This window comes from Lichenostomus cassidix, chromosome 5 (genome assembly GCF_008360975.1).
Source record: "Lichenostomus cassidix isolate B80296 chromosome 5, HeHo_3.0, whole genome shotgun sequence".
Taxonomy (NCBI): domain Eukaryota; kingdom Metazoa; phylum Chordata; class Aves; order Passeriformes; family Meliphagidae; genus Lichenostomus; species Lichenostomus cassidix.
The window spans coordinates 5,621,910-5,641,943 of record NC_139486.1 but is presented as its reverse complement, the minus strand read 5'-3'; the positions used below and the strand labels follow the sequence as shown (position 1 = coordinate 5,641,943).

General features: G+C 45.7%; 1 protein-coding gene across 1 annotated transcript in view; it reads right to left on the bottom strand.

Annotated features, from left to right (window-relative positions):
* The window catches only part of PRKCH (protein kinase C eta), a 111,387-nt gene that overhangs the window by 47,903 nt on the left and 43,450 nt on the right, over positions 1-20,034 (bottom strand). The window contains exons 3-9 of the mRNA XM_085061120.1: positions 18,156-18,306; positions 17,306-17,340; positions 16,259-16,347; positions 14,502-14,631; positions 13,494-13,621; positions 11,399-11,542; positions 10,470-10,643 (exon numbers count right to left, since the gene is read on the bottom strand). Coding sequence (XP_084917246.1) covers positions 10,470-10,643; positions 11,399-11,542; positions 13,494-13,621; positions 14,502-14,631; positions 16,259-16,347; positions 17,306-17,340; positions 18,156-18,306 — 851 coding nt within the window. The remainder of the gene's footprint in view (positions 1-10,469; positions 10,644-11,398; positions 11,543-13,493; positions 13,622-14,501; positions 14,632-16,258; positions 16,348-17,305; positions 17,341-18,155; positions 18,307-20,034) is intronic.

Below are 20,034 nucleotides of genomic sequence, written 5' to 3'. Positions count from 1 at the left end.
CTGGTCTGCTAAATGCCTGGAAACAAGCATTAGGAAAATCAGCGCTAATGATCACCCTTTGGGGAAAAGCACCTAAAGCCAGGAAAGGCCTCCCATTTTTATTCTTTAGGAAGACCATCAGCTTGCCAAGCTGCAAAGACCAACCACTGTCCCAGGAATCATTAAGAAATAAAATAAACAGTGGAATCCCATTCAAAAAAAAATTAAAAAAGGAAAAAAGAGCAGGAAAAGGAAAGGGGGGGAAGGAAAAGAGAAGGGGGGAAAGGAAAAGAGAGGAAGAGAAGGAGGGAGAAGGAGGAAGGGGGGAATGGGGAGAAGAGAGAGGGAGAGAGGGAGGGAGGGAGAAAGAGGAAGGGAAAAAAAGAGGAAAGAAGAAAAATGAAAGAAGGCAATTTGCAGCCGGAGGAGTAAGCCTGAGTAAATAACTTTAAAAAGGGCAAGGAAAAAGTAAATCTTAAAACAGCAGATAGTTGCAGACACTTGTAAATTTGACATAAGAATCCGTTATGTGTCTCCTTTCTTGAGGACTACCAGTGGGAATTAGGAGGAGTTGAAAGCTGGATTGTTTTTCACAGGTCCCAATGCTGAACTCCTCACATGTCTATTTTTCTATTGTGCATTGCCCAGAAATCTCCCTGATCTGGTGTCTCTGTTTGACGTAGTAAGAAAGGAGCATTTGAGTCAACAGGAAACAGTGACACGAAAGGCTTCACAGCAAGTGGCAGCCACAGGAGGAAATCACATTGCACCACTCCTGGGCTGGGAACAAGATGAATGAAGTCTCAGAGCAATTGTTACTGTAAATTAAAGAAACACTTGGAGGAAACAGTCCATGGGATCAGGTGGGCTCATTTCAAGGCTGGCCTACACCTAGGGATTAACCCTGACAATTTCCCTGCAAGAGAGCTGTCTTCTTTTTTTTTTTTTCTTTAAAAAAATTGTTTCTTTTAATTTCAGTTTTCCATCCCTATTTCTTCACCTATTAGCAAGGCAGGGACTGTTGGAAGCAGAGCAGAGTTTGACAGCAGTTTCATTTACCCATTACATTTGTTCACTGTCTTAGGGGAGGTTTGGTGGGGCTTGAAGAAAGTCGCTGACTGCAAAAGCCACGAGAAGGATAATCCACAAACTGGTTAACTGCCCCTTTCAAACGCTGAAATCCAACTCAAGCATCACTTTAGTGTGGCTAGCACAGGTTTTTCCCATGAGAAGTTTTCTTGTGTTTTGTAAATAAAGATAAAGTTTGGATGTTGTTGGAACAGTGTCCCAGAACTTGGGCAGTGCAGGCCTGGCCAATCAGGCCTGGGGGAAGGCTTCTGACTGACCAATCTGGGTGACTTTTGAGAACTCTATATATGTGATGAAATCAAAACAATAAAGGTCATTCCTTCTTGCCACTGAGAACTGATGCATTCATTACTCTGCTAGCTGCTCAACAGCAACACTTTAGCCCTTTGTCCTCACCAGCTCCACCAAGCTATTTTGGATCCTCACACCCTTCTTCTTTGTCACCACAGGGGAAGAAAAAAAAAATCCACGTTATTAGAAGGGAATCCTTTCTCTCCCTGTGCCCAAAAAGGACAGTGTGATGGCCAGCTTCTACCCTCTTTTAGTTAAAAGCCATAGCTGATGTCTATGTACAACCCATGCAAGACCAAAGACTTCTGAAGGCAGCTTGGGACCTTATCTACAATCACAAGGGTCCAATTTCTCACCCCACCCCCCTAAAAAACATCAGCCTGGCTCAGGAATTCCACTTAGTTTGCATTTCATCTTTTTTGCAAATAATTCATGCACACAACTCCTTAGGAAATCAGCTTTGGGCCTAATCTGAGTTCACTGAAGCCAAAGGGCTTCCCCAAGAAAACAGTCATTTTTCCCTGTTTTGGCAGTTTATGCTTTGCAGAGCAGAAGGCAGGCTTTCCAAATCATCCCCAAACAGAGACAGCTGTGTCACTGCTTCCCAGAGAAACTTTATTGTTTCCAAAAAGAGTAGCAGGGCTTAGGGAGCTTGCAAGCAAATTATTACAAGATAATTACAAGAGCTGGCAGGCTCTCTCAGTGCTCCCAATGTTCTCCTTTCGTGGTCCACAACCCCCACACAAAGCAAATCTGCCCTAGGTCTTGCTGGGAGCAAGCAAATAAACCCTGATTTCTCAGCACTGGGCTCCAGAAAGCCACATGTCCAACTCCCCAGCAGTGCAAGTGGCCATCTGTATCTGGGTCAAGGCACTGCAAAGCACAGGATCCAGAGGAGGAACAAGAAACAGATTTGTAAATGAATATTTATCTTTGTAGGACTAGCAGAGCCATGCCTCACTCTCTGCTCTGTGAGGAAATGCCCATCCTCTATACCCAGTCCTCCACAGATTCTATGAATTCCTGCTGGAAATGCTTCCCCTCCCTCATTGTGGTCTTCAGCATCCTCATGAGGGGAAGCAGAGAGGCAGGCACTGATCTCTGCTCTGTGGTGACCAGAGACAGGAGTGAGGGAATGGCCTGAAGTTGTGTCAGGGGAGGTTTAGGCTGGATGTTAGAAAAAGATTCTTCTAACCCAGAGGGTGGTTGGGCATTGAGGGAAGTGGTCACAGCACTAAGCCTGACAGAACTCAGGGATGTTTGGCAATGCTTTCAGGGTGGGACTGTTGGGGATGGTGCAGTGCAGGGCCAGGAGCTGGACTCAGTGATCCTTGTGGGTCACTCCCAACTCAGCATATTCTATGATTCTATAATTCCATGCCCAGCCCTTCACAGAATCCAGAGATTATATGAATTCCTGTTGGAAATGCCTCCCCTCCATATCCTGCCCCTGGACCAAGGCAGTGCTGCACCCTCATGAGCTGCCTGCTGCTCCAAGGGTTAAGGAGAGCAGCCTGTCCAGGGGGGTTACACATGATTTCAAACCCAGGGAGGATCACAGGTGTCTTGTGAACAGACTCACCACAAAGCAGTCACTCCAACAACCCTTGTACAAATGAGTGTGAGCAAAAGAGCACATCTGATGAACTTAGCCCCAGATTTCCAGACAATGCCACTCTCGCCTGACTGCAATGGAGCAAGGCAGTGACTGATGCCCAGTGAAGATTTGGTCCTTTGATTTCAGATCAGAGCAACTATCAAGGAACATTTCTGCCCCATGCTGGCTCAACTGGAGCCCCACACATGTGATAGATGATGGCCACGCTGTGGCTCAGCAGAGAGGCAGCAGGTTTTACAGCCATCTGCTCACTGAGCTGTGCTGCTCTGTTGAGCTGCTCTTCCTCCCTGCTTCAGTGGCTGCAGAAGTGCCTGCCAGCCCCAGGAACCACTTCTGCCTCAGGGAACCAAGCCACAGACAGCACATCCAGCCCTGGAGCTACCCAGATGAGGGATCACGGTGTGATGCAGCTGAGAGGCTGAGAAAGGGAAGGTTTCTTTCTTCTGCTGGTTTTGGGTGTTATTTTAAGCTGAAAGGAGATGCAGAGAAAATGAAGCCAACTCAGAATGGGCATAAGGTGCATGTGGTGTCTCCTCCAGGCTGGGTAGCTGGTGAACACATTTCTGAGAAGCTCAGGTCACTTCCCCACACCAGGCTCGTTTTTAGCTCCTTGAACAGAGTCACCAACCACTGTCACAACCACGTGCACGGGGCAGTTCTCACCAGTGATCACCCACCATGCTCTGATGCTGCTGGCAGTGGGCACCACCAGGCTCCCAGGGAGGTCACTGCAGCGAGGCACAAGCACACTGCCCAGAGAATCATAAATTGGCTCTTGCTATTTGCATAAATAAACTCTGCAGGGTCCCTCGGGGTGAAGGCAGCCTCAGCCCTCGGGTGCACAGTGCAGCATCAGTGCTGAGCTCATTCCAGAGGAGCTCAACAACGACAGCCACAAGCCAGGGCGAGCTGAAGGGAGTTGTGGGGTTGCCACTTGCCCCAGGGAGAAAATAAAACAAAACAACTCAAATCTGACTCAAATCTAACTAACTAAATTTAAAAAACCTAACTGAATCCTCCAAACTCCTGCCCCTATTTTCTTAGTCACTTGACTGAAATTTCAAGCTTATAAGCTGGAGAGTTTTTTGTAACAGGCAAATTCAGTCATTTGTCTGGAACAATGCATGTTCTGGGGTATTCAAGTGAACCATACAAACATCCTTCCTCCTCATCCCCTCCCTGCAAGACAGTCTAATTCACAGCAGCATTACATTATCAGCTCATCTTTTCAGTAGAAACTTTGACACAGCATATGAGCAAAAAGATGATTATTTTTTTTTTATCTGTATCTGTATCTGTTCCACTTGAAACAAAACCAGACCCAAACTAGAAAAAAACCCAAAACTCAGATAAGCCAACCAAATAAATTATGTACAAAAATGTCTGTTTTTTTAATCCAAATTAAAAGACATTTCAAGCATCATTAAAATAAAATATTAAAAGGATACAAAACAAACTGAAAGATGAAGCAAAACAAAATCTTCCCCTCCAGATCTTTTAAAATGGCATCAAAAATACATAAACACTCCTTCCCACCTGAAAGCTTAAAAAAATTCAAAGGACTTTCTGAACTTATTGGGGAATAAATTGAGAAATAAGGAACTAGGGTATATCACACTACAGACATTACCTGGCAATCAAAGATTTATAGGACATCTGCACCCCTCAGCTGGCTGCTGGCATCTTGGTGTCTCAGAAGAGAATAGCCCTGTAAATACCATGCTTTTTTTACAGCCCCCAGTTCAGAAAAAGGCTACTGAAATTGGTGTTTTCTGTTTGGAGCGACCAACCTGCAGCAGCTCTGTCCTGTTTTACAAAATACTGAGCTCTGCAATATCTGCTGTTTCAGGCAGGGCTGGGGAAGGCTAGAGACCTCTACAAGCTCAGCCAAAGGTGTTCAGGAAAATTAAGAGTGCCAAAACACCCAAAAGAGACTTGTAAACAGCTTGCTGTGAGGGTTTGTGGATCACCTTCTCACCTTAAATATCACCTGGAAAGCAATATGGATTCAAAGAGACTGAAACCTAAAGCACCACTGCCTCACACTTCAGTTAGTTACCTCTTCTCTGAACTTTGCCTTTGTTTTTTCCTTCCCCTTCCTCCTCAATACTGGCTGGCACCTGCTTGCTCAGGCTGCTTGAGAGCTGCTTCCATTGTGATCCCTTTTTATGCCACAATTTCCTTGATTTTAAGGCCAAAAACCATCAGTTTCACATACTGTGGCTAACCATAGGCAACACACTTGGCTACCACTGAGCTGGATGATTTGTCCAAGCTACAGTCTTTCCCCTACACCACTGCAGATGGAGACAGGCATTTATATCAGCTTCATGCAAATGCAAGTATCCAAAGTCCCTCAACCATCTGGGGTCAGCAAGTGACACTGGGGAGCTACGACACCACGATGGCAGCTGACCCTTCCAACCCTCCAGCTCATGTTTACAAAACCTCAGCTTGCACGGTCTCAGCATGCAGCCCAAGTGTGGACACCCAGCAAAGTTCACAGACTAGAGTCAGAAATGTCAGTCTGATCCTGTTTCACCTCCTGCCTGCAAAAAAACCCCGGCCTTGAATGCTCCTGCAACGAAGTGACCACTGCGAGGTGTCACTGCACACGCCAAGGAAAGCAGAGCCTCGTGTGTCTGTTTTACTGACAGCTGGAACCAACAAACACATCAGGGGATTTTGGTGGATGTGAAAACACAGAAAGATGCACTTTTGACCAGCCTGCTTTTATTCAGTACTAGGCAGGACAGGAGGCAGAAGAAAGCAGAATCCAGCCATCCCTGCTGTGGTCACAAAGCACCACAGCACACAGGAGCTGCACTGGAGAGCAGAGGGGAAGAGAGGAAATTCCTCTGTACCTCCCTGTCCAAGAGCCTCCCAAAAACCAACCTGCCACCCTAGGTAAAGCACAACTCAAGCTCCTTCAAACCTGACTTGCAGAGCCTTCCAGCAGAGGGGTTTGGGGCTAACATGGGTCTCAACGCTCAAGAATAACAGAAAAAGTCTCCATGCCTGTAGAAAAGCACCCAAGAAGTGCATTTGGCTGTCACATGAATGCACGCATGGAGCTGTGCCTCCACGACATGCCAGAGAGGGAATGCTGGGGGTTCAGAGCCTGGGAGTGGATCAAAGCCATCCTCCCTGCTCCCAAAGGGCTCCCTCTCAAAGAGAACATCAAAGAGGCCTCACTGCTTCCTGAACGCCCACCAGCACACTCCAAAGTCTGTGTCAGGGCACTTGCTCATCTCCCAGAGCCCCAGGAGGCTGCTGCTGCCTCTCCAGCCTCCCTCACCTCCACCACACCAGGCTCTGCCCTCTCTTCTACCCTTCTGGTGACACTGGAGTGGCTGGTGGACAACCAGGCTGATGGTGGAGATCTCCTGGAGGGATCAAGATCAAGGACTCCCCTGGACATACAAGGGCACTTACACCTCCTTTGTGGCACTCGTGGGCCCTCACTTGAAAACAATGCCCCTGCTGAAGGCTCCAGGTCAGCTCTAACACTCCTAGGAAGTGAAATACAGGCTCATCTCTCTAAACAACTGCATGACCCACAACAAGATGCCCATGCTGACCCTGGAAGAGCTGCCTGAGTGCCCCAAGAGTCAGAGGGGATGCAGAGAAACCTTTCCCTTCCATGCTGAGGGCACAACACCAGTAAAGGGGACAAAAATCTGCGTGCCAAACAGCAGGCTGTCCTCATAAAATGGGACCAGTTCCATGATTATACTGTCCTGGAGTCCCAGGCCAGCCCTGCCTGGCTTCAATAGCACCCCTGCTCATTATTATCTTGAAGGACGCTCGTTATAGAAAATCATATCCCTCTGCCAAGTTCTTGTGTCTCACTATTTTTGGAACAAGAGGGGCAGGCTCTGAGCCTCAGCAACTGTCAGCAGAGCCAGAGGGAAAGCAAATCCATATAACGATCAGGCTGGCTGACGGGGACAGTGCTGGGAACAGCATGGCCTGGGGGACAGTCCCCTGGAAGGACCCTTTGGTCATGAGAAAAGGGATAAGGGCAATAAACATAAAACCCAGGAGCTATTCGACACCATTTGCATGGGAAGCTGATCTCCCCCAGCCCTTTTCATTATCATGCATATGAGTGGAGACAAAAGGATTTAAAAGCAAACCACCTGTGCAGGAAGGATGGCTCCTAAAGCCCAAAGAAGACAGGACCTACTTACTGCAAACTGATTTTAATTAAAACATTCCAGGATTCGCATTCCCCAGGATTACATTACTGACTTAGCTATTTATACATATAGCCTCTTTCACCCCTTCTAGGTCTGTATTGTTGAGGTGTTTGATGACACCAGGTCAAAAGAAACAAACAGTTTTTGGTGCTTGGGACCCTTAATGCAGGATCCACAATTATCCACAGGTCCCAGCACCTGTCAGCAACTCACAGATTACTGGAGCAGAAGCATAATCCCCTGATACTAAAGAATTATTCTAAAGCCCTAGAAAAAGCAGAGGTAAATGGCTTAGGCAAGGCCATCAATTAAAAAAAAAAAAATTACAAAGCAAAGGTGGTGAGCAAGATCTCCCACAGATGCAGCTAGAGCAGGACTTAAATTGGCCCCCTGTAATGCAGCAGTTGGACTCTTTCCTTGCCTTTCACAGCAAAGAAATCCAGAGGCGGAAGTCCAAAACTGCCTAGCCCAATGCTGGGCACACAGATGGCTGTGTCCAGCCCCAGCCAGCCTGCTGAGCAGCTGATATTTCATCTTTAGGCTCTGAAAACTGTGACCCACACCAGGCAGAGCCAGCCCTTGCAGCTCCTACCACCTAGTGGCTGCAGGATTCAGCCCTGGTGGAGCGAGGAGCTCGCCTGGAGGTCAGGCAGTCTCAGCCCACCCTGGGCAAATAGAGCTGCCCTCGCTGGTGGGAATCACTCACACTGCAGCTGAGACTAATGCAGGCTCACACTGAGCACAAAGGCAGCACAAGAGGACAGAAAACCTTTCTGAGAACCATCAGTGGCTAATGTAAGCTCAGAAAAACCTCAGCCAGCTCTAAAATAGGCAAGCAGAAGTAGCAGCAGAACAGATGAGCTGGGGTAATGCATTGCTGTTTCAGGTCCTTGTGCCAGCTCAGCTAATCATACAATCACAGAACAGTTTGGGTTGGAAGGGATGTTAAAGGTCATATACTTCTAACCCTCTTTTTAGATAGATAATGTTTTATATTTTTTTTTTTTTTTCTGCCAACTTCTTGTTAATAGAGGGGTTATCCCCATGCCATACAAAGAATAGGCAGAAACCCCAAGTTTGTAACCCTGGTTAAGCCCTCCTGGAAGGATTCTGTCCACTCAAGAGCTTGATGTTGCAATCATTTGTCTACTATAGCAAAAGGGTTTAATACTGCTTTTATAAGCAATTTAAATCTGGTTATTCTGGATTGAAGTGGGTGTCACTGAGTGCAGACCATGGGCAAAAGACGTCATGAACCACCTTAATTTGAAATCTATATTTTTTTTGTAAACACTTCCCTTTTTGGTGTTGTTTATCTTCAGAGGGAAGTGGTTTTTCTGTTACAGACAATCCAGACAATGAAGCAAAGTGGGATTCAAGTAAAAGAGGAACCCAGGAAAGACTGGAAATAGCAAGGTTCTGCTACACAAGCACCACTCCCTTGGCACCATTTCAAGGACTGACCAGCTCTGAGTTCAGGGCACCAAAGGCTGAGGGGTTCTTCCCTCTGATCCTCTGATGACAAGCTGGTCCAGAAATTCCTGTTCTAGGCTGCTCTACTGTTTAGAAACTCCTTTTCATTTCCAGTCTAACTGTACTCATGGCCAGTCTAGACTTACTTAATCTAAGCCAGCATCTTGACAGCTTTGTTTCCCTCCTCAGTGTTTGACATCTGCAGACATCAATCAGATCCTCTTTTTGCTTTCAATTTGCTAGTCTAAACAGGCTGAGTTCTCCCCTTTTCTTCCTCTTTGTAAAAGACTCTGCAATTACTTCACCAGCCCTGTAGACCTTGTCTGCACCCACAGCAGATCGCATTCAGTTTTTCTGAACATGACAAATGATGATCACACAGTGACCTTGAGTCTTCCCTAAGCTCATGGGAAACACTCTGCACAGCCCAGGAACTCACTTTGTTGATGTTTTCACATCTACAGGGCAAATTCAGTCAGCAAAGCCATAGCAACGAGTGGCAAAACCCACATTTGACCCCAAACAGAACACATCAATACTGGACATTTCTGATATTTCATGAAAGCCATTACAAGTTGAAATATCATTAAATAAAAGTTTTCTTGGTTATTAGTGACAGCAGTAAGCTTTAAGTTTCAATTCTGCTATACAGCACAGCTGCTCTGTGAACCATGTGAGCTGTGTATTAAATAAAAACCCAACACAAACCATCTCATTTCTATTAGGTGAGTCTACTCAAGGGCTCCACCCTAAATGAGCACAATTCTTCACCTCCACAGCCGGCTGTTGCATCACCCCAGTGAAAAGAGAAATGGGTGGGTGGCAGAATACATTTGTCTGCTCTTTTTTTTTCTGTTTTTTTAAAGTATTTTGGGTTTATGTAGGAGGAGCGAAGCTGCAATTAGAAGGGCAAGTTTCTCCTGCCTCAGTTCTAAGAGCAAAACAAGCTCTACTGCCCTTTAACAAAGAACAAAATGCAACTGGAAAGGAGCCCAGGCAGTTTTGAAGAGCTCCACTGCAGAAAATGCTTTGGTCCTATTAACAGCTTAGCTGAGGGACTCCCAAATTCACCTTCCATACATGGCTGTGGCCACTGCCTCCATCTCAGCCAGTCCTGCCTTCCCCAGCTGCACCAGCAAGAGGCTCCCAGACACCAGCACACCCCAAATGAGGCTCCCAGCCAGGCACTCAGCCCATGTCAGTCCTACACTGTCCTTCACACAGGGCACAAGTGACAGCAATGCTGCCATTTGGCTTCTCTACACAAAGAGAAATACCAGCTGTACATGGATGTGACTCAGTGTCCACCCATGTCAGGCAGATCTTTTCTGGTAAACCCAGAAGGATCTTTTGTTCACTTCTGAGCACTCTACAAAGGTTGGCAGAGACAGGAGGCTACAGCTGGTTCCAAGTGCAAATCTTTAAGTTTGCAGAAAATTCAGTGCAAATACAGTCCTGTTAAAAATTAAGGCAGCAACAGAGCTGAGCCTGAGATCCCACAGCAACCAGAGGACACTGCAGGTGTGTAGACATTTGCACTTGGAAACATTCAATAGCATGGAGATGTTTCTAGGGAAGACACAAAGAAAGGCTTTGTGCCTTACCAATTTGTTAGGGAGCTTAGAGAACGCCAGGATTTTGTTTGTCAAATGCCCAGCAGATGTCAGAGGTGGAATACAGTGCTCTGTTCATCCTCGAGCACAGAGGTTTCTCCTGGGTCTGAGGTGGACATTTATAACAGGCCAGGGGCCAAATACACAGCAGGGCTCCTCATGCCAGCCAGTGTCAGGAGGAAGGCTGGCCTGGGCTGTACTTACAGGGGTCTGGAAGCAGCAGTAGAGCTTGGTGAGGAAGGGGTGGTTCCGTGCTAAGGAGAGGATGCGTTTCTCAGTCATGGTGCACTCGACATCGTCATCCTGGAGAATGACATCCTTCTTCAGCACCTTCACTGCATACAGCTGCCCACTCTCTTTCATCTTGGCAAGCATCACCTGAACCAAAAGGGAGTGTGAATGGCAAGGGCTGAGCCCTGTCTCTGAGCAGCACAGAGCCTCTCACACCTTCCCAGGCTGCAAAGGTCACCTATCTCATGACCAGGCTTGTGGACCAAAGTGAGTCAGCCTCTTAGCATGGGCATCAGTGTACAATCAATGACACACACTACTGCCTGCAGCAGCCTGCTCAGGACAGAAATACCCACACAGGCTGCTCCAGTGGCTGGCACAGGGCTGGCTGGTCAAATGTCACCCACTGTGCCAGGACAAACTGCCTGAGCAGTGCCATTCATCCCACCTCCTTCCTCAGTTACAAAACTCAAACTCTTTCCCATCAGGCTCATGGCAAAGCAGAGATACAAAACTACCATCTCACCATATTTGAAACCACTGCCTTGTTGCCTTTAAAGGAAAAGTCTTTACATGCTCCAAGAAATGCTGCCCAAACGAGTGTTAATGCACACACTTGCAGCTCCTGGTATGGGCCCTGGCATGCAGCTGTTCCTTCAGGTATTAACTTCTTTCTTTTTTGTGATATCCAAATCTTCACTTTGCTGTCAGCTTTCTTCCTCTTCCCTTCTCTCCCTGCTCTCTGTAACCAACTTTGTTGCACAAAGCAAGTACCACTCAGCACTTGCTCTGGAGTACCACTGGACAGCCTGTGTGCCATGTTATGAAATCACTTCACCTATCTTGAGGCTTCTTAAACAAGGAATGTGGTTTCTCACAACAGAGCCATGAGTAACTCTCACCTTTCCAAAGCTTCCCTTTCCCAACACACGAAGGAAGGTTAAGTCTTTGATCCCAAGTTTGCTTTCTGAACTTTCACTAATGTTGTTGCCATCCTTCAGGCTGCCTTTTCCCTGGTGTTTCAACGTTGATCTCGAGACCAGTTTCTGTGGAAGAAAGCAAAGAAGTGTCAGTCTGCATAGGAATTGTACTTCTACCTCAGAGGTGCTCACAGGTGGTCAACCCACCAACCAGGGCATTTGGAGTCTGTTCAGGAGCGCTTTGTGGCTCCTGGGACAGAAGAGTGTGTTGGTAGCATCACACAGCTGCCATGTGTGGCCACCTGAACTTGGCATGTCAGCACCAGCTCCTGACCAGGGAATTTTGGGGTGTGAACCCACTGCTCAGCAGATCATAGATCATCCCAGAATATGCTGAGTTGGAAGGAACCCACAAGGATCATCAAGTTCAACTCCTGGACCTGCACAGGACTATTCCCAAGAGCCCAGAGGCAAGGCTGACTCTCCTCATCCTTATTTCCCACAAAAAAAAAAGGAGAACGAGTGAGGAAATCTGAGTCTCCTACCTAACAGCAAAGCAAGGAGGACTGCTTAATTTCTGCAACAGGCAAAGTGCTGGTGAGATCTTGAACCCTGTCAGATTATATCTGAATTTTTCACATTTCTACCTGATTTTAAAACTCTTACTTGAAGTCCAGTGGGACCCCAACTTCAAAACATGCTTCTTTCTCACAGATGGCCTTGCTCCACTGCTCTAAATTTGATGGAAAGCTGTTCATTCCCATTCTAGCAGTGAGGTGCTGCATGTTCAGGAGTTGTACCAGTATTAGCACACATTTCTAGAGATCGTCATTTTGAAGTACACACAGATCAAGCCAACCTCCAGTGCCCTCTGCTCGCAGCCCTCCAGGTGTGCATGTGCATACAGAGGAGCACTTTTACTCAGTTTATTGGTCTGAACAAAGTCTCACGGACTTCGTGAGCTCCATCTTGTGACTGCTGTGGTGTACAGCAAAGTTCCTCCTGCACAGGAGAGTTGTCACCGTGGGCAAAGCAAGAACAGTCACAGAGGCACAGAATGGTTCTGGTTGCAATGAACCTTCAAGACCATCGAGTTCCAACTCCCTGCCATGGGCAGGGACACCTTCCACTGTCCCAGGTTGTTCCAAGCCCCATCCAAACAGACCTGGAACACTTCCAGGGGTGGGACAATCACAGCTTCTCCAGGCAACCTGTGCCAGGGTCTCAACAGCCCTATAGTAAAGAATTTCTTCCTGATATATTATCTAAATTCACCCTCATTCAGCTTAAAGCCATTCAGGGCTGTCCCACAGCACAGTCTGAATACTTTCCTTTAGCTCTCAAATAACAAGAAGAGATCATTAAACACCAAGCAGAGATTTGTTTGTTTGTTTGTTTGTTTTTTCATTTGTTTTTTGGTTTTCGTTTTTTTTTTTGTTTTCATCTCCTTTTGATGTGCAGATAATGAAAACAACCAATGTGAACAAGTGCTGATTTTTGCAGAACGGAGAAGGGAGTATGGGATTTCCCTGTAATTCCCAGGATAACTGTCCCCCTGAACTGCTACAGAGAGAAGAGCAAAGGTAAGGGTCTGCTATGAACCAACTGAAATCAAAAGCAGCAGCACAGCCTAATGAGCCTGCTAGGCTGATATGGCTGATCAGTGTAGCTGGATAATTGTATGAGAAGATTTAGCACCTCTAGAAATTATGGTTTGGGTTTTAAGATTTTCTTTTTGTTGCATTGACAGGGACCACAGATTTTTGGCCAGGGATGTAGTGAAGAGTGAAATGGATACCCCAAAATCCCACAGAAAAACACTGATGAAGCTGGGAAGAGAAATAAGCTTCTTCACAAGCTCTTTACGCAGAGAGCATTTACACTTGCAGTAAAAAATAAAAAAATGCATGGCATGAATTATATTGATCACTAATTAGGGTGTCTTTTTCTGCTCTCGTTTGTGACAAGCAGATAAAAGAATGTCCTATGGGAAGTCTCTGCCCTCTCCTGCACCCATATAAAAACTCAGTTGTAAATGTTTTAGATAGAGAAGAAGGAAAAAAAATGAAAGACTCACCGAATTTGGGGAGATGCTTCCTGGTTGCAGACCCATGCAGGCCAAGGTTTTTGCAAGTTCTGCTGAGTTCACCCCACAGTTTGGAGCAACATTTGCTTGGCATCGGATGTGGACGTTCATTTTACAGACTGATAAGGGATGGAAATTAAAAGCAAAGTAACAGTTAAAATTACTTGGAGGGATTTACTGCTGAGAAACAATTTAGCAATTCTGCTTCAGGAAATACAGCCATCTGGATCCTCTGTGTATCTTTAAACTAGTGGGATTTTTGCCACTGATCTCAGTAGAAGCAAAATTGGGACTCTTGTAAGAGAATGACCTCCTGAAAACCAGGAATAGATCCCCAACTCTCCAAGCAGGATGCCACATTGCCTAAAGCTTTTCATAAGCATGTATTTTTGAGCTACATGACTACCATTGCAGCTATACCTGTAAGTACAATTAGCATTTATAATGCCAGGGAATTCACAATAAGTGTCCCCTGCCTTTTCATGTATCTCATTTTAAAGACAGTGTTCAGTGGGAAACCAAAATCATTCTTGCTCTAACTCATAGGCACACACACACCCTCTTGTGGGAGGTGAAGGCAAAGATTTTACAGTTTGGATCACTGAAACAAAAACGAAACACCATGACATGCTTAGTCATCAATTAACAGACAGGGTAGTCAGCCTAAAGCAATGACCTTTTTTTCCCCTCAGACGTCTTTTCACCGCCTTATCTCATTAGCTGAGGAAAAACCTTCAGGTAAAGGGAAAATATGAATGCAGGAAGCAGAATACTTTTAATAATGCAAGTTAAACAAAGCTGTGCTGAGAGTGCAAAGTAGAGTCTTTCCGGCAGCCAGAGATTAAAAAGGAGATCAGCACTTTTTTTTAACCCTTACAGAGGTGAATATTCATCGCTCAGCTTTCTCCTGAAGGTTGCACAAATCAAGCCCACATGGGTGCATCAAGAGTCTGAAAATAAATGCAGTTTGTGAAAAGGCAACAGTGGGAAGCTGCTCACTTTTACACTGCAGACCCTGTCTCATGATCCCCCAGAGCAAGGAGCCGCAGTGGTCACAGAACGTCGGGACTTTGTAGTTGTGGACGCTGAATTTATGAGGAATGTTGATCCCAAATCTCTGTTCAGTCACCTGAGGCACCAAAAGGAAAGCACAGGTTTAAAATTCGAATAAAGATATATAAGCTGGTGGTCATTTACATACAGGCATTTAAGTGCAAACCTAAGAAATAATTTCAATTTAGAAAATGTCCTGATCCACCACCTCACTGAGGTTTACTGCAAGTGAATATTGAATTAACAGCCTCACCTGCTGTGAGCCAGCCCTGCTCTCCTTGCTGCCCAGGCCAGACTACCTGGGAAAGCAGATTTTAAAATAAGGGCTGCCTAGCCAATTTTAACTTCTAAAAGACAAGTTAGTATTGAACTATATAGAAGTGTGGATCACCTCAAAACAAACCAATCCCACTGCAGTGTGAGCTACAGCATTTTGTAATCACACAGTTTTGAAATTACTGACTTACATACTATGTGCAAAAATATGTAGCTTCAGGTCAAACTGTTGATTCTATTAAATTTAATATAGAATAGCTTTCACAGCTCCTCCTAAAATTCTCATTCCTCTTCTCACCCTCCTTGTTGTTAACAGGCTTTCCTTCAGTCACATATTTCACTTTATCACTTGTACATCCCCTTTTTAACCTTGTTCTTTTCCAATTGTAAATCATTCCTATCTCAAGGACACCTTTAAAAAAATGTTCCAGTGATGGAAGAAATCAGTCCCCATTTAGTAAATTCATCACTTTTTACTTTGTTTCTCAACATGCAGATCCTGGAAAGCTGAGGTGGAGCCCTTAACTGTATTAAAGAAAAGTCAGGGGTGTGACTGGAACAAGAAGTTTAATGTGAGAGGTGCCTCCTCACCTTTGGCTTCTTTTAAAGTAGTTTAAATGTGTTATAAAACCTTCATAATCCCGAGAGAGGGGTGAGGACATTCATTATTTAACTTGCACTTTACCCTTAGGCTTTTTAACTTATTTTCATCTGACTTGTCAGGGAGTCATTTTAAGGAGTTCAGCCCAGCAGTTGGGAAGCAAGAAATAACAAAGGCAATTGCATGGCACATAACACAGAGCTGCCTCGTGAATAAACAGATTTGGTTTGATTTTTCCTCCAACAGTTATTGAACCATTTCCAGCTCCAGAAATGAGACATGCAATGCACAGGGCAGTGTTAGGTGGGGATGTTACTCCCATCAAACACAGCCAAAACTAGCAAGAAGGAAAACCTTCAGAAACACAAGTTATGCAAGGGTTCTTTATTACAACATATTTCATAGAGCAAAGGTGTGGAGAGACAACTAAATGGGGTCTTCAGGCAATCAGAAAAGAAAAAAGAGGCAGAACAAAAAACAGTGGTTGGCCAGGGATATCCCAATTAAGAACTGGGCACCAAATTTTGATTGCACCACAGTTAACCATGCAAGAAAATTACCAAGAAAACAAGTGGATTTGCTAGTTTTTGATGTTTCCCAGTGAAGATATCCTGACTTCTTAAACCATGTGCTAGTCCAAACAGTTAATGGGATCGACAGAAGAACAACTGGATGACATTGCATGGCCTTCATCCATGTCCCTATCACTCTTTACCACTTTTAAACCCATGAAAAAAAAAAAAAAACATAGAGTAAATTCTGCTATAGGACAACCCCAGCAACCCAGACAAAGTATGATGACCCAAAATAAGCAACATGACTTTACCTTGAGATCGTTCTTGTTAGTATTGTTTTGGCACGTGCAAGCTGTGACAATGAGGTGATGGCAGCGCTTGTGTACAACACAGGTGCACACTAGGAAATAAAAGAGGCAGGCTGAAAAGAGCCCTTGGAAGACTCAGAACACATCAACCCAACAGCTGGGTTCCTTAAGGGTCAGCTGCATCATCAGCACACAGTAAAGATGGGAAAAATAATTGGTGGCTCGGAGTTAACAACAGATCTGGAGATGTATCTTCAATCCACTGCACTGGATCATTCACACAGCCTGGAAAACAGCTGCCTGCATCAAATATGAGTGATAGAAGCAACAGTGTAGCTTCTCAAACTGCTCAAACAATGCTGTTGAAATAATTATCCAGTGGAGAGTGTTTCACACAGCAATACCCATCCTGTTCACATGCAGCTTCCTTTCACAGGAGGACACCATGCTATATTGCACTGCATGAGAACAGGCTGTGTTAGGCTATACTGAATGACCAGGGGAAGCAGGCAATTCTGGGGAAAAGGGAAAGGCAAAAAAAAAAAAGGTAGAACAATAATTTAATGCAAACAAGCACCACATACATCTCTACAGCAAATCAGCCAAACCATGCACTTGGACATAATGCCAACCCATGAGGCTGCCCTTGGACGTCACTAACTCCCTAATTTTACTCTGTTGAACTTCATAGGAGAGAAAGGAAGATGGGTTGGCCATTCCAGCAGGGTACTTTCATCCCAACACCAGCTGAGCACTGTCCTGAAGGGACCCTGTGTGCCTCAAGCCTGGCTGGGTGTTGCATGGAGCCAGCAGCTCAGTGGACTTGGACAGGACCAAACAGCAACTCAACACCAGGTGTTTGCAGGAATGTCAGTGGCTGCTCCTGCAGCCATGCAAACCTGACAGGAGCTCAAAAGCACAAGTCTGCCTGCCTGGGGAGGAAGACGAATGACTCCAGAGCAGCTCTGAGCTGCAGGATGTCCCAGCAGCATGGGAAAGCATTCCCAAAACAGCACATCTTACACACACAGCACACAGGAGAGGACTTACCTTGGCACTGGTATCCCTGCTTTCCAAACACGCCCCTGGCCAAGACAAAACATGGACACAACTTAACAGCAGAAGGACTGGTGTCTTGCAGATTGTTTACAGCAGACAGAGGCAAAATGCAGGAGGATCCCAAATTATCGGATCCTATGGCAGAGCTGCCCAGCAGCAGTGGTGCAATCCAGCACAGGGGTGTGAGAGCACAGGAGAGCACTGCACAGGCCATGGCTCACAAGGCAGGCTGCCATCATGCATGTATTCCCCATATTCCCCCTCACTCTCGTTTCTCAAATACCTCACTTCATTTCAACACACACCACACACATTAGGCTGATCCCAGCAGCCCACACCCTGTTATTATCTCTCCCACTCCATGTTCTTTTGAGACATATCTACGTTTTTCTCCCTGCTCTGCCTACTCCTCCACGTGCATCACCCCACACCTCACACCTCTCTGATGGCTGCTCTGTTCTCAGGAATCTTCTCTAAACTTTCAAGCAATTGTTTTTTTCTCAGCGTAATCTCAATGCTCCAACGAGTGAGGTCTTTCTTCAGATTGCCTCGTTACTTTTTTGTCCCTTGAAATAACATCTGTGGTCACGAGGGAGGCACACTGCCCTATCCCCACACCAACCCAGTTTGCTTCCAGCATCCAAGGTACACATCACCTCTGGCCTGTCTGCAGCAGAGTCCAGTTTGCAGCATAGATGTTCCCTGGCAAACCTGATGACCAAGGGGCGTGACACCAGTGGCCCTGGGTAAAGCGCTAAGTGACCGATTCAGGATTGGGGGTGATTGTCCCCAGAACACTAAGCTGGGAAGCTCCAGGACAGGGTGTTTGAGCTGCTCTTACCAGATGAACTCCCTGCAGTGAGAGCAGTAGGTGGGCTGGCGCAGGTAGGTGGCCATGAACTTGTGCCCATTCACCTGGTGCACTCTCCTCCGCATCGCCCGCTGCCGCTTCCGAGTGAGGTTCTTAAAGATCCGATCCCTCTGCAGAGTCCCTGTGTGGGGGAGAAGGAGAGAAAAGGACAACAAAATGTTAAATCATCCCATGCTGTTATTACTCCTGGTTTTGCTGCGGCCTTCAGTCTGGGGCCCTGACATAAGGAGGATGTGGAGCCAGGCTGGGAGAGCTGGGACTGCTCAGCCTGCAGAAGAGAAGGCTCTGGGGAGACCTTAGAGCCCCTTCCAGTACCTTCACAGGCTACAAGAGAGCTGGAGAGGGACTTTTGACTAGGGCATGGAGTGACAGGACAAGGGGGAATGGCTTCTCACTGAAAGAGAGGAGGCTTAGATTGGGTATTTTGAAGGAATTAATGACTGTGAGGGTGGTGAGGTCCCAGCACAGGGTTCCTAGAGAAGCTGTGGATGCCCCATCCCTGGAAGTGCTCCAGGCCAGGCTGGATGTGGCTTGGAGAAACCTGGCCGGGTGCAAGGTGTCCCTGCCCATGGCACAGGGGTGGAATTAGATGATCTTTAAGGTCCCTTCCAGCACAAACTGTTCTATGATTCTATGATAAAATGCGTTCAAAATCCACAATTACATCCCTGGTTTATAAGTCAGGGGACTGTGGTCTAGAACAAGGATGGCATCTGGGACAGGTACAGAACTTCACTGCAATGGCCTCTTCAGCTCAAAATTACATTTTTCATCTAGAAATATCTGCCTTTTCCCCTTCTTCTCACAACTCTCCCATGCTGAGACATGTCACTAAGCTATTAATTTACAAGCTGTAAATAGACCAGAAGCTCAGAGCTAATTAGTTGTTATAACTCACAGCTTTTTGGGCAATAACTCCTGAAGCCATGACTACATGTAACCAACTGACCAGCACCCCACTTGGTGAGAGAAAGCAGTGCCTTGCTTGGTGAACAGTGCTCATCCACCTTTGGTGTTCTCATGCTACACTTCTGTATCACTATTTGCAGCATTTTTTCTTCCTGTAATGGAGAAAAAAACTCCACAGTCTACTTTTTCAATAATAATTAGTTGTTTGATATGTGCCATGTTCTGCTTTCTTTAAAGGGTTCATTTTCCAAAGGTTAGATAATAGTTGATGGTTCTGGAAAGCAGGGACCCAGAAACTACTGACATTCAAATCTGAATTGTCCCAAAATTTAATTTAATTTTAGAACAGAACAGACTCTATTTCAGTTAAAAGGGCCCTACAACAATTGTCTAGTCCAACTGTCTGACCCCTTCAGAATGGACCAAAAGTTAATATATTTTAAGAACATTGTTCAAATGCTTCTTAAACATGACAGCCTGTGGGCACTGACCACCTGTCTAGGAAGCCAGTTAAAATGTCTGAACCACCTCTTGTTAAAGAAATGCTTCCTAATGCCCAGTCTGAACTTCCCCTGGAACAATTTAATATCACAATTTAATTATCTATCAATATAATTTAATCTTTTTACTGAGTTTAGTTCAGCCACATAACAATTTCCTAGCAAAGCTCAATTTACACCAAACATGCATCTCTCAAAAGGCAGAACTGAGCTCTTGATCAAGCCATTCCCATTTGGCAGCAGCCATCCAAATTGCATATCCCAGCCAGCTGGTCTCTGGGATCCTCACAGAGACCTGGTCAGACTCAGCTGAGCTTCCCAGATCAAAGCCTCATCTGGGGCACACTTGCCTCAGAAGAAAGAAACGAAATTCAGAGTTTTCAAGTTAGTTATTTTTTAAAGTAAAGGCCCTGAAAACAAGGGTGTTTTGGGGGGGACAT